The 14,227-nt window shown below is 44.5% G+C and overlaps 1 protein-coding gene and 1 long non-coding RNA gene across 5 annotated transcripts in view; one reads left to right on the forward strand and one right to left on the reverse strand.

The window, feature by feature from the left end:
* The window catches only part of LOC146075261 (uncharacterized), a 136,650-nt gene that overhangs the window by 10,274 nt on the left and 112,149 nt on the right, over nucleotides 1–14,227 (forward strand). The window lies entirely within an intron of this gene.
* The window catches only part of PCSK6 (proprotein convertase subtilisin/kexin type 6), a 124,965-nt gene continuing 115,301 nt past the window's right edge, over nucleotides 4,564–14,227 (reverse strand). Inside the window, exons 19-21 of the mRNA XM_083184288.1 lie at nucleotides 9,511–9,640; nucleotides 7,716–7,828; nucleotides 4,564–6,965 (exon numbers count right to left, since the gene is read on the reverse strand). Coding sequence (XP_083040414.1) covers nucleotides 6,868–6,965; nucleotides 7,716–7,828; nucleotides 9,511–9,640 — 341 coding nt within the window. The 3' untranslated portion in view covers nucleotides 4,564–6,867. The remainder of the gene's footprint in view (nucleotides 6,966–7,715; nucleotides 7,829–9,510; nucleotides 9,641–14,227) is intronic.

Genomic DNA, 14,227 nt, shown 5'->3' on the forward strand with positions numbered 1-14,227 from the left:
CACACAGAATATAGGCATGCTGCATATCATTTTAATCTGCAGAAGCTGCTGGTGCCCCTAGACATTCCAAATGCCCTAGGCAATTGCCTAGTTTGCCTATGCCTAAGGCCGGCTCTGACCCAGACTAATGTTTATGCCCAACAATTTATTGAGCAAAGCCCCACCTCTAATTATGCCCAGCCCCGAAAGTGGACCCCTGTACATAAAAATGAAATGGTTATATTTTGGGGCCTTGTACTGTGCATGGGGCTAGTGAAGAAGCCCACGATTAGGTCCTACTGGAACACAGACATCTTATACAATACACCAATGTTCCGTGTGGCTATGTCAAGGACCCGCTTCGAAGCGATCCTTAGGTTTCTCCATTATAGGGATAATGCACAGTGCCCACCCCGGGATGACCCCAATTATGACCGGTTATATAAACTTAGACCCCTAATAGACCATTTTAGTACCAAGTTTGCCCAGGCATACATCCCCGAGAAGCACATTTCAATAGATGAGTCCCTGGTACATTTCAAAGGGAGGCTCCAATTCCGCCAGTACCTTCCAAGTAAGAGGGCAAGGTATGGCGTGAAGATGTACAAGCTGTGTGAGAGTACATCAGGGTACACACACAAATTTAGGATATATGAAGGTAGACACACAAAAAAAGACCCCCCACAATGCCCCCCCTTACTCAGAATTAGTGGGAAGATAGTGTGGGATTTGGTGCACCCACTGCTGGACCAGGGATACCACCTGTACCTGGATAATTTCTATACCAGCGTCCCACTATTCAAAAGCCTCGCTTCCAGAAGTACTGTGGCATGCGGCACTGCACGTAAAAATAATAGAAGCCTCCCTAGGTCGCTGCTTGGGCAAACACTTAGAAGGGGCGAGAGCAGGGCATTATGCAGCGACAATGTACTGTGTGTCAAGTATAGGGACAAGAGAGATGTCCTTATCTTGACAACAGTGCATGGCCATAGCAGCACCCCTGTCCCAGTGCGGGGCACAAGTACCGAAACCCCAAAACCCAACTGCATTGTGGATTATAATAGGTACATGGGGGGGGTCAACCTGTCAGATCAAGTGCTGAAGCCTTACAGTGCCATGAGAAAAACAAGGTTCTGGTATAAAAAATTAGCTATACACATAGTACAAATGGCACTGTACAACGCATTTGTACTACATCGATTTGCAGGCCAAAGGGGGACATTCCTGGAGTACCAAGAGGCAGTAATAAAGGCCCTTATTTTTGGCAACCAGGAACAGGGGGGCCCTAGTACTTCTGGAAGCGAGGCCTCGCGAATTGTACCAGGGCAACATTTTCCGAGTGAAGTCCCCCACACTGGAAAGAAAGGAAGGTCCCAGAAACGATGTAGAGTATGCTACAAAAAGGGGATAAGAAAGGACACAACTTACCAATGTGAAACCTGCCCCACACAACCCAGCTTGTGTATCAAAGATTGTTTTAAGATATATCACACTTCCCTTGAATTTTAATGTTTTAAAATTTATTTAGATGTACTCCACACAGCTTGTACAAAGAGCCGCATGCCATTACCTTCCCTTCTGAGTCTTGCCATGTGTCCAAACAGAAATTTACAAACACATATATGCTATTGCCATACTCAGGAGAAAAAGCACCCCATAATATGTTACACAATTTCTCCTATTAACCCTTGTGAAAATGGCACATTTTGATCTAAAGCTACATATTAATGGAAAAAATTAGTTTTTTTTATTTTCACAGCCCATAACAATTTGACAAAACACCAGTGGGGTCAAAATGCTCACTACGGCCGTAAGTGAGTTCCATGAGGGGGGCTAGTAACAAAAAGGTATCACTTGCTTGGGATTTCCACTGCACAGGTACAATATGGGCTCTGCAAATGCAAGATGGCGCCCGAAAACCATTCCAGCAAACTCTGTGATAAAATGGCACTCCTTCCCTTCTGAAGCCTGCTGTCTGCCCAAATAGCGTTTTACAACCATATATGGGGTATTGCCATACTCAGGAGAAATTGTGTAACAAATTTTGGGGTGCTTTTTCTACTATTGCCCTTTGTGGAAGTATAAAATTATGGGGTGAATCTACAAATTAATGGAAAAAATGTCATTTTTCATTTTCACGTATCGATGCCTAACAATTTGACAAGACACCAGTGGGGTCAAAGTACTCACTATACCCATAGATGAGTTCCTTGAGGGGTGCAGTTTACAAAATGGTATCACTTGTTGGGGTTTTTGACTGCTCTGATACAACAGGGGTTCTGCAAATGCAACATGGCGCATGAAAACCATTCCAGCAAAATCTGCGCCAAAAACGCCAAATGGCACACCTTCCCTTCTGAAGCCTGCTGTCTGCCCAAATAGCGTTTTACAACCATATATGGGGTATTTCTAAAATCTGCAGAATCAGAGGATTATATTTTGTCTCCTGGTTAACATATGTTATGTTACAGAATATAACTGATTAAACTTGAAATTCTGCCAAAAAATATTAAATTTTAAAATGTCACCTCCATGTTGCTTTAATTCCTGTGCAAAACCTAAAGAGTTACCAAACTTCTAAAATGCTGTTTTGAATACTTTGAGGGGTGCAGCTTTTTAAATGAGGTGATTTATGGGGGTGTCTAACATACAGACCCCTCAAAGCCACATCCATAGTGAACTGGTCCCTAAAATTTTGACATTTTGAAATTTTCTTAAAAATTTGAAAAATTGCTTCTATGTTTATAAGCCTCCTACCGTCCTAAAAATGTAAAAGGAAGTTTAAAAAATTATGCCAACATAAAGTAGACATATGGTAAATTCTAGTTATTAACTATTTTGTATGGTATGACTATCTATCTTACAAGCAGAAACCTTTATCTTTTGAAAATGGCAAATTTTTTCACATTTTTGCAAAATTTTGGTATTTTTTACAAATAAACACAGACTGTATGAACCAAAATTTACCACTAACTTGAAATACAATGTGTCACGAAAAAACAATCTCAAAATCAGTTGGATAAGTAAAAGCATTAGAAAGTTATTCCCACATAAATTGACACATGTCTGATTTGAAAAATAGGGCTGCGTCCTTTGGGCCCAAATAGGCCGCGTCCTTAAGGGGTTAAGATAGACCGTAATTGCTTATGCAGATGATTTGTTATCTAGGGTGAGCCCGGCATTAGTTTTGCAGACATTTACACAGATGTGAAAAATAAAAATAGAAAAGTGGCCCCAGCCCACGCTTCTAAACAATACAAGCAGCGCCTCTGAAATAATACTCTGTTGGACAGGATCCACGGTTTAGAGATGAAAAGAATTGGATTCAGAGGGCGGTAGCTTTCCAATGTAAAATTATTAAAAATTTTGATCAAACAGTATTTAATATAAAAATACTCTAAAAGCATAACATTACGCATACATATTTCAATTGTTTTCTTTGATAATAGCAGTGAACCACCAATATGGATGCCCTAGAGTGTTGACAGTACAATCATCAGATCGACCATGTAAACCCAACGCTTTTCGTCAAAGACATGACTTCATCAGGGGTAGAGATACAGCTATTTGATTGAATGATAACACTATATGATAATCCGTTGTCAGTGATGCAATTCCTCACGAGTATGTACCCAATGTATATACATCCAATGTATAACATATATTGGTTTTGGAAGACATCCCCCAAAGTAGATTCCTCAAAATGGAACCAGGAGGTCCTTCACTTAGGTTTGGTGAATAAGTACTTTGTAACTGAATTTGAAGTGGTCAATCATATAGTGATTAAAATTGAAGGTATGTGCACAGCAAGGTTCCCAAAGCAGGAGACCTTATGGATTCTCTACCCGATCCGTCCGAATTGGGTGAAAAGTGGCCAAATCGGACTAGTGTATGGGGGTTGTAAATCTCTCTGCACCTTACATCTGCTGTGCCCAGTTATGTGCTTTTTTTGCGTTGCTAACCATGCTGAATCAGGCCCATAGTACAGAAGGGGAAAATATTTAAGGGTCATGCGCATATGGGTGATCGTGAATGCAGATTAAATTAAATAATCGCACAGAAGTGCTTACTGCTCTGTATGGTTCAGATGCATTCAGTGAGAATTTAGGCTGTTTTTAATGCGCAAAGGTTGGGAGTTCTGGTGCCGTTGCTGGCGTTAAAGCGCCACAGCCCACCTAATTGAATTGACCCCAAGGTATGCATAGACAGGAGAAGGATTATGGATAAGTGAATCTTTGATGATCACTTTTGTAATGTGAGGCTTAGTGGAGTATTGCTGACAGAAGGCTGCAAAGTTGGCAATAAGTGACGTGTGTGTGGGTGGTGATTGATCACTGATACATCTTCTCACTCTATAAAGCACAATGGTGTGCCAACCAATTGGAACACAGCGTGATTGTTGCAAATCAACCACCTGCAATGTGCCCGTCTATTGCAATATTTACATAAAATATAGTGTTATAGTGGTGTTTTGCCACAAGTTGACAAATTAACATTTTGCATGATATCTGTAATTTAGAAAGACTGATTATTTAATAAAATGGTTTTAAACACACACATGGAAGTTGCGGTATATGAAGTAAGAAATCAAAGCCATTTCATGGAAGTAGCATTTTATTGATCAGGATGGCAGATCTTTGGATCAGACCTCAGGTTCCACAGACCAAGGACATGGAATTGCATTTCTTTCCATTTTACATAGCTCAGAACTGCTGAGGAGGCAGAAGGATATTTAATATAAAGCCAATAAATATACCGGGTCCAGTATGATAAATGAGTCTATTAATCTGCAAGGTAATGTATTAAAAGCTATTAAAAGTGAACCAGCACAGTGGAGGCAGTGATTGTGAACCCTGGTGAGCTGGTGGGAGTACTCCAGATGTATCTTCCTCTCTTACCCGGCTGCTGTGCACACAATGGAGCTGGGGGACTATTTAAAGCAATGTACTAAAAATATATTTATACAGAATATAGATTACATTACGACATAGACGTATCTACAGCTTGATTTAGGCAAACTGTATATGTGTAGTCCAGAAAGACTATTCCAAACACAAAATATTTCTTATATAAATTTACATTTATGGAAAAATACACACAATTGTCATAATTTAAGACAAAACTTGTAAAAACATTGCTGAGCATTAGACAACCATTACTATAAATAATCAGCCACCCCTTAAGTGACCAGCAGGGCCTAGATTCCTACTGCCACTCTGGCATCTCTGGGGCCACATACCATTTTGACTATGGTCCTGACATATTGCAAATACAAATGACATCAGGAATAGTACTGGCTACAGTATCCCAAAGCTCAGCTCTATATGTATATGTGTCTGTGTCTGTGTGTGTGGTCTGACAATATTTTATATACAGAGATGATCTTAAATCCAAGCCTAACTTAGACGCCAGATTTAGAGCTTTTCTTCCTATTTAGATATTTCCAGGTTTCTTATTACAGAAATGGCTCACCAAAATACTGTGTACTCACCGTGCACTGGCTGGTTCTAGCAATTCTCACCTGCTATCTGCTTATAATGGAGGACAGAGACTGGTTACTAAGCATGAACGAGTTCCATGGTGAGGTTTATTTGTTTCTGGTAGACAATCTCATTAAGTAGCTCATGTTGGTACATTATTTAATACCTCCGCTCAATAGCTCAGCAAGTTCCTAGATTAAAGTGACGGGGTCAATCACAGTATCATCCTATGCATGCATTCCGCTCAACTTCATTCATACAGTGGATGGCCTTTGTTTTGTAGTTCCTGTACCTATCGTGTACAGGCGATATTCATTGTTAATACTTGGGATACAGTACCACGCAGTACAGCTGTATGGGATTACCGCTCATCTTAGAACTCCATAAAATAATGCCTTGACTCCTTAAATGGAACCCCTAGAGTACAGAGGTGCATAAAGCGCATTGAAGCATTAGTGACAAGGTAATGCACTCCCTTTATGTCCAGTTGTGTCATATGCCAGACTGCTACAAGCCGCCCTCAGCACTTACGCCTGTTGTTTCGAGACAGGGTAACATTTATAAAGCAACTCGATCACTTCTCATACAGAAACCAGGAAATCTTTTTGTTATAGGTTTGTAAACTTCTTGCTCATTGTGAATCAATGCTGGCAGCGTGCATGTTCAATAGAAAGGTTTAAGTGACGTGCCCTGTGTGATTGTGTAGAAAAAAAGTGCAAAAAATGAATCATTAATTTGTGGCATAAAAAAATTAAAAAAAAATTGTGTTTTCTAGTGTTTCGTTATCTGTGTCAATTCCTGTCTATCTTCTTAAACTGTGATCCTACAAATTTAGCAGCTTTACGCAATCACCAATAAATGCCCTAGGCCATCAACAATCATGCCCCAATACCATAGGAACTTTGCAGGCTCTTGTGTTCATGGCACCAACTCTCTCATTCTCTCCCAGGAATGCATGGATAAGTATGGAGAACGCTTCATTTAAAATACAGAGCAATGAAACCAGTTACAGACAACGTTGATTCACATTGTGCATCCCTTCTTGCTTCTGTCCACCCATCGCTGTAACCAGTGTCATGCTGTTAGGGAATGAGCTGGTAAGTGGAACATAGGGCCACCTGAAGATGATCAGAGTATGCTCCTGCACTGAGAAGACAAAAGTCAGATCCTGAATGAGCCTGAAAACCATTCCAGCCTCAGACATCTGTGGTGGAGAGTGACTAGCAATGCAACAAATTAGGGTTTGGTGAAGTAGAAAAGCCTCTTAACCCATCCAGTCAGCACTGGCATGAAGTATAGTAATGCCATCAAAGTAGCACCATTGCCAGAAGTGGCTATTCTGGATACTATACATGGTAAGCAGTCACTCCATGGTTGGAAGCAGAAGGTACTGGAAAGAAACCAAGGTTCAGCCTGCGTGCATACAAGTCCGGCAGCAAAACTGGATGAAAAGCTTCTGCTCACAAAGTTTGGTGGACTTCACCATCTCACAGAACATCTCATCAGCTGCCGAGGGAAGAGAAAATACAAGACATTATATAACACCTGTGCACAAACAAATTCTATAACCTCTTCAGAGTGACAAACAATTGGCATAACAGTACCTAGTAATGGGATCCAGACTTTGAGCCAACATGCATTAGCTCTACCACTGCTGATCGGCACGGACAATAGGTTGAAACAAAGGTCAACATGAGTATTTCAAAAAGATTTTTCTTTTCTTTGTCACACTTTACCAGTGGACGACGACGTAAAGTGAGCGGAGCACAGCAGACCGTGGCAAGCGTAGCAAGCCATGGGAGGCTCATGTGCTCAAATCTACAAATAAGACCCCCAAAAATATGAACCTCATCCCTGTCTACCTTTTCATGTGCCGAACATTTCCGTCACAACTTTTATCTTCAACCTAGACAGTGTAGTCTCTATGATCCCCTCAGGAACCAGCCAACCAAACAACCCACAGCCCGAAGCTGCCATCTACTCACTGGTTGCATGGCCGGTTAGAGATCTTGTGATCTTTTACTACTACAGGTAATCTTTAGAAATGGTTTCTAGCAATTCACCAATTGAGTTGCCTTACCATGCCTACCTAATTGCCATTTTTTGCACATTTGCCAGCAACATCCTCATAAAATATTCTAAATATATTTCAGTGATATTAAAAAACTTTGGTTGCCATTAAGACTTCCATACAACAGCTAACTTCCCTTTCTACTAGGTATGATCTTCCACTAATGTATTAGCCTACATGCTTACCATTGTTGCATGTGTTATTAGAAACACATGATCCAACTAGCAGGCTGTATCCCTCTTTGCACTTCACACAACTCTTCCCACTGGCTTCACAGACCAGACAGTTCTCTTCACACCTGTAATCAGGATTGGAGGTCAGCACTGAGCATTCTGTAACCAGAACCACACACACTATACCACTTTCAGACAGAAAATCCTGGCTTTTACCTGATGTTTTCATGGTCGGATAATTTTTCCGGTCCTAGTCTGATCCCTTTTCACACAGAAAAGCAAATTATACCGCTTTCAGACCGCACTCTAGACCCGGGTTATTGCAGTGTCCTTGCGGCCCCAACACAGGTCGAGGTGTTTTCTGAAAGGGCCACCTCAGGTCGAGCAACATGCGAGTTCCACCCTGGTAATGACCAGGGTTGAACATGGCTCTGACACGTGTCAAGTGCAGTGTGAACCGGTGCCTGGGTCGAGCGACCCGGGTACGTTCACAGTATGGAGGAGGCAGAGCTGTCAGCTCCAAGGGCTGCCTCCTCGCAAGCCCCTGGTGACGCGCCGGCACTCAGCTTCACCCCGTGTGACGTCACTGACATGGCAATAAGTTGGATCAGTGTCAGATCTTTCAGACCGCATATGCCGCGTCGCTCTGGGGATGTGACACGTGTCCTAATCCTGGGTGTGACACGACATTTGCAGTCTGAAAACTGTATTAGCAGGCTATAAATAACACAGGTATTTCTTCTGAGTGAAAGGGTCAACCCAGGTTGAAAATACCGGGTCCTCGAAACTGGTAAATTATGACTCGTGTTGACCCTTTCACACAGAAAATTACTGTGTAGAACTGCTTCACCTGATAATTTTGTTTTCTATGCGAAAGGGGTATAAAATGATTGGTACTTATATGTTAGTTGGGCGCCCAATTAGCATACGGACTGTAACGTAGGAAAATCACATCGCATGCGATTCGATTTTTTTTTTTTTTTTTTACACCGCAATATCACACTGCATACAATCTCACATCCCCCAAAATCGCATGCGATTTTATCGGGTGTGCGATGCCATTACATCAGGTATACAATAATATGATTGTATGTCCTAAAAATAGTTTTTACGCACCCCCCCCCCCCACACACTATCCATGCCACCCCGAAGCGTGGCAAGTGCAGCGAGCCCCACGAGGGGCAGCGGAACGAGTCCTCCGACCTTTTCATACCCCCACTATCCATGTCGGCGTGGAGTTGATTTTATATAGTGTGGCGAGCGCAGCGAGCCAGAGCTGCGCTCGCCACACTATATAAAATCAACTCCACGCTGACGTTAAACCTATTTTTAGAACATACAATCATATTATTGTATACCTCATGTCATGGCATCGCATGCGATTTTGGGCCAGATGCGATGCCCCGAGGCTGAGAGAGCAGTGAATAAATGACATAGGAAAATCGCATCGCATATGGCATGGCCCATGCAATGCGATTTCCCTACGCAGAATAGCCCACTAAGCAAATTGCTTAGTGGGCGCCTAACTAACATATAAGTACCAAATGATCTTTCAAATCTGGCTGCTTGTACTGAAAATCTGGAAGTTTCTGGGAACAAAGTAAAATTGCATCATATGCATAAATGGATTTAACCAATTTGTGAATTACATTTATTTTTTGCTTTTCTATGTTTGGGAACAAACTGCCAATTGTCATTTGCTCACAGAAATATCCATCCAGCCAGATTGGAAAGAATCATACTGTATACTGCATATGAAGGCCACTGGATGAACATGTCTACAAATACAGACTGCAGCATTACTTACTTCCGGCATATCTTGTGCGGCAACCCAGGCACCTCTTCAGAATAAAAGCCTGAACTGCAGGTTGGGACACATCGCCAGTCATGCAGGTTAAAGTCTTTCGTACACTGAGTGCACTGATCCTTCCCTGTCCCTGGGACAGAGAGCAAAGTGAGTGAACTTTTCCAGAAGCATTGGCATTGCACATTCATCACTGACACTTTTTACCATGTCACATTTCAACAAGCACCTACTGTATACATTGGGTTTGCTGTACAAAACCTAAAATGTACTGTATTTTGCAGGAACCAAGGGACATACAGGAAGCTCAGCTATCTATTCTAGCCTTTATCCTTTGAATTTTAATACAATGGGCAGTATTCAATGACTAAATTCGGCATGTGCAGCGAATCCCGTTTAGGATTCGCTGCACTGTCTCAGTGTTCCGGAGGGCTGGAGCCTTCGCTGCCAGCCCTCCCTGTCAATGCCGCAGTGGCTCACTGCCCCTGACTGTCGAAACTTAACCCCTGCGGCGGACGGCAGCAGGCAAGGAGATGGAAGTCTCCCTGCCTGCCCCAGAATGTATGTGGGGGGAGGTGGGCTCCCCGGGACCCAGGCAGCACAAGCTGCCCCCCAGGAGAGCCAGCAGGGGACCGGGTAGGCAGCCGCTAGCACTGCTCCAGATCGTGCATATGTAATGATCGGGAGCAGTGAATATATGAATATGTAATGAGCAGCTTTCGGCTCCCTGCTGGCTGATATGTGTAAAAAAAAAAAAAAAAATCCAGGTGGCTCCGTGCATCGTTCCCCGTGGCGTCTCCGGCGTTTGGATATCTGTCCGGCGGTCCGAGGCTGTGGCGCGGTAGACTTGACATCTGTAGGAGTACCCTGATCCCTGTGTTAGATCGAGCTGGCAAGCTTATTTCCGTTAACTACAATGTATGTGAGCAATAAAATCAGTGTGACTTCTGACGAAACGCGTAGGGGCATGGCTTGACTGACGCAACCGTGTTCGGAGCAGAGGAGTGTGTCCCCGGAGTCCTGTGCGGCGTGGTGTTCCCGTCCCTGCACACAGCCAGTGTGTAGCCGGCAACCGTGAGTGCACAGCAAGGGGTCACACACCCACCATTGTTTCCAGCTTGCCAGTGTGGATTTATGTATTGCCAAGTGGTTGATTGAGTCCACCGCTGATGAATCATCTGGTACGCAATATGTACAACTAAGTACTTTTAACATTCATTTAAAATAAATACCAAAGATACTGCACCATTGGGCGCCCTTTTCTTCTGTTGTTGTTGTAGATATATATATATATACATATATATACATATATATATAGAAAGAAATTGGAGAAAAAGCGCAGATATGAGCAATGTGTAAAACAAATTTTACTAAAAGTGCAGGCTCACAGACATCATAGATAACAGCAAACAGCTTGCCACAGTGATATCCAACACGGTGCACCAACGACTTGAATAGCCGGGACCAGCTCTCCAAGCTGAGAGCTTGGATCATGACTGAAGCAGCTCGTCAGCAGCTGTGCGACCTACTATAAATATAACACCGGTACTTTGGATGGCCACACCCCCTGACGAAGTCCTAAGATGATGAAATGCATTGGGCGTGGCCTAAACTGACAACGCTGTGCTTTTGAAGTTCCTGACCATGGAGGCCCTGGCGGCGGCGAAAAGGCTGGTCCCGGCTATTCAAGTCGTTGGTGCACAGTGTTGGATATCACTGTGGCAAGCTGTTTGCTGTTATCTATGATGTATGTGAGCCTGCACTTTTAGTAAAATTTGTTTTACACTTTGCTCATATCTGCGCTTTGTCTCCAATTTCTTTCTACATGTGATTGGGACAATTAAGGCTTTATTTGGAGAGAGCTGCACTACATCCTGACCCAAGGATGCACTCCTATTTTCTGAAGCTTGTGGCTGTGCGCAGTCTGGATCTACATTTTGTGTGTGTGTATGTATGTATGTATCTCTTATATATTTGGCTACATCTGTCAATCATCTGCGGCTCTAACGCTGGGCGGGGTCACACACCACCCAGCCTGCAAAATCGTAGCCAAATATATAAGAGATAACAGTATGTGCAGAGGGAAAGCAGGAAGGCAGCAGCAGCCAGCCCCCTCCCTCCCGGGCCCCCTCCTCCTCCTCCCCCCCAGCAGTTCTCACCAGGTAGAGGGGCGCATAGATCTTCAGGGACTCCTCCATGGCGCTCTGCGTGATCTGCAGGTAGGAGGTGAAGCAGGACGGGTGCCAGGTGTGCCCGATCTCATAGCAGCTGTGCGGGACGGACTTGCTGAGGGCCGCCATTATGCGGTGCAGTGACGCGGCTTCTCAGGAGACAGGAGGGGGGAAGGAGGGTAAAGGTCTCCCCCGCTGCTGGGAGCGCGGCTCGGGGTTACTCCCGTACAAAGCCCCGGGCGGCCTGGGGAGGCCGGGAGCGCAAACGGCACGGGATAGGATGTGGACGCGCGCGGCGTGCATCCCGGATGGGAGTAGTTACAGAAACAGACACACACGACAGCACACTGTATACACTGTCACACTGCTGACCCTCAGCTGTCTCATCCAGGGGCACCTGTCTCTGTGTGTGACCCAGGGGTTGTCATACTGTCCTAATATACTATATAGTGGGTGTGCTCTGTTACACACCCATGACCCTCCCCCAACATATGCCTGATATATACAGTGCACAGATATTGTGGTGCTGATTTTCCCTCCCTCATATGAGTGATATATCCCATGCACAAATATTAGGGGTGCTCATCCCCCCCTGCTCCATATGAGTGATATATGCCATGCAAAGATATAAGTAGTGCTCACCCTCCCCCATATGAGTGATATATGCCATGCACAGATATAAGGGGTGCTCACCCTCCCCCATATGAGTGGTATATGCCATGCACAGATATAAGGGGTGCTCACCCTCCCCCATATGAGTGATATATGCCATGCACAGATATAAGGGGTGCTCACCCTCCCCCATATGAGTGATATATGCCATGCACAGATATAAGGGGTGCTCACCCTCCCCCATATGAGTGATATATGCCATGCACAGATATAAGGGGTGCTCACCCTCCCCATATGAGTGATATATGCCGTTAGTGTTCATTCTAGCACCCGCTAACTTTGAAAACCCATGCAGTTCCTCTTCCCTGCCTGGGGTGTCGCTGTCTGCTGTAGTGCTTCTAGCACAGTGTGGTCTGTATATCAAACTGATATGCAAACCAGACCTGTGCTAGAAACTCCACAGCAGACAGTGACACCCCAGACAGAGAACAGCAACTGCATGGGTTTTCAAAGATAGCGGGTGCTAGAATGAACACTATGCCATGCACAGATATAAGGGGTGCTCACCCTCCCCCATATCTCTTATATATTTAGCTACATCTGTCAATCATTGTACACACAGGACAGCCGTGGCGTCACTGCTGGCAATGAGCTGCGTCTGCCCGCCACACACACCATCATCAGTGTCCCTGCACCTCTACACATCCTGGCAGCCCGCCAGCGTTCCACTGTAACAGCATGGCACCCAGTCTCCCTGCTGTCCACCATATATGTACACCTGTGCACACTCTACACACACTCCAGGTCTACACCCATCCATTCCTTCATTATCTGTCTCACATATACAGCATGCACCTTCCCATCTTCAACATGTCTCTGCCATATAAAGTCAGTACCCACCATAGCCCACAGCATGTGCACACCTGCAATGTGCCAAGGATGCAACCCCCCACACACACACACACAGCTGAGCCATCCCCGCACACACTACTACCTCACTACTACCTCTCCACCCCCCCACCTCAACACCCCACCAACCCACACCACCCGCACCCGCAACTCCTTCACCCATGGCATCCCAGCACCTGCCTCTCCCCCACCCGCACCAACCCCCATCATGCTCCCTCACCCACCCACACCACCACCACACCCAACAGCGACACCAGAACCCCCACATCCACCTGCGGAAACACTACACCCAACCCTCCCGCACCCACAGCACACCCACCACCCCCTCCTCCAACCAACACACCTCTGCACATCCCACCCTTCAGCCACCCACCCCGCAGGCGCTGCTGCCCACAACACGGTCTCTCAAATGCAAAACATGTCCTTTAACACCTTCACCCAAAAGCACCATCTCTACCAAAAACTTCCTTCACAACTCCATTCTGTACACCCCACTCCCCAAGCCCTTTTAATGTAACATATATCACCTCCAACTAAACTGGCAATGCTGGAAATCCTCTATACAATACAAATCATATTTCAAGCAATAAAGGCGCTCACAGGTTAAGGCGGCATAGCCGCTAACAACAGTGTGAAGCGCGCCCGTAGGGCGGGATGAATCACCTATATACAAATATTCACAAATTAATGGGGCGCAGCCCCTTACGACGGTGTGAAGAGCGCCCGTAGGGCGCGATGAATCACCTAGTGTGTATATATATATATATATATATATATATATATATTCATATTCATGTGCTGTAACCACATGAATAAAAATAGCATGCCCCTTCACATAATAAAATTCCTTTTACACCAAATTTAAAAAAAAAACAACACTTTATTTTAAAAGTTCACATTCCACTTCACCATAAAAAGATGGCGATTGCACGTTGAATAATATCAAACCACACAGATTTAACAAACATCCCCGTAAAATTAATTTTAATTTAGTTTAGAGGGGAATTCAGTGTGTGTAGATGGGTGCC

Source organism: Crinia signifera, chromosome 4, assembly GCF_055691185.1.
Source record: "Crinia signifera chromosome 4, ASM5569118v1, whole genome shotgun sequence".
Taxonomy (NCBI): Eukaryota; Metazoa; Chordata; class Amphibia; order Anura; family Myobatrachidae; genus Crinia; species Crinia signifera.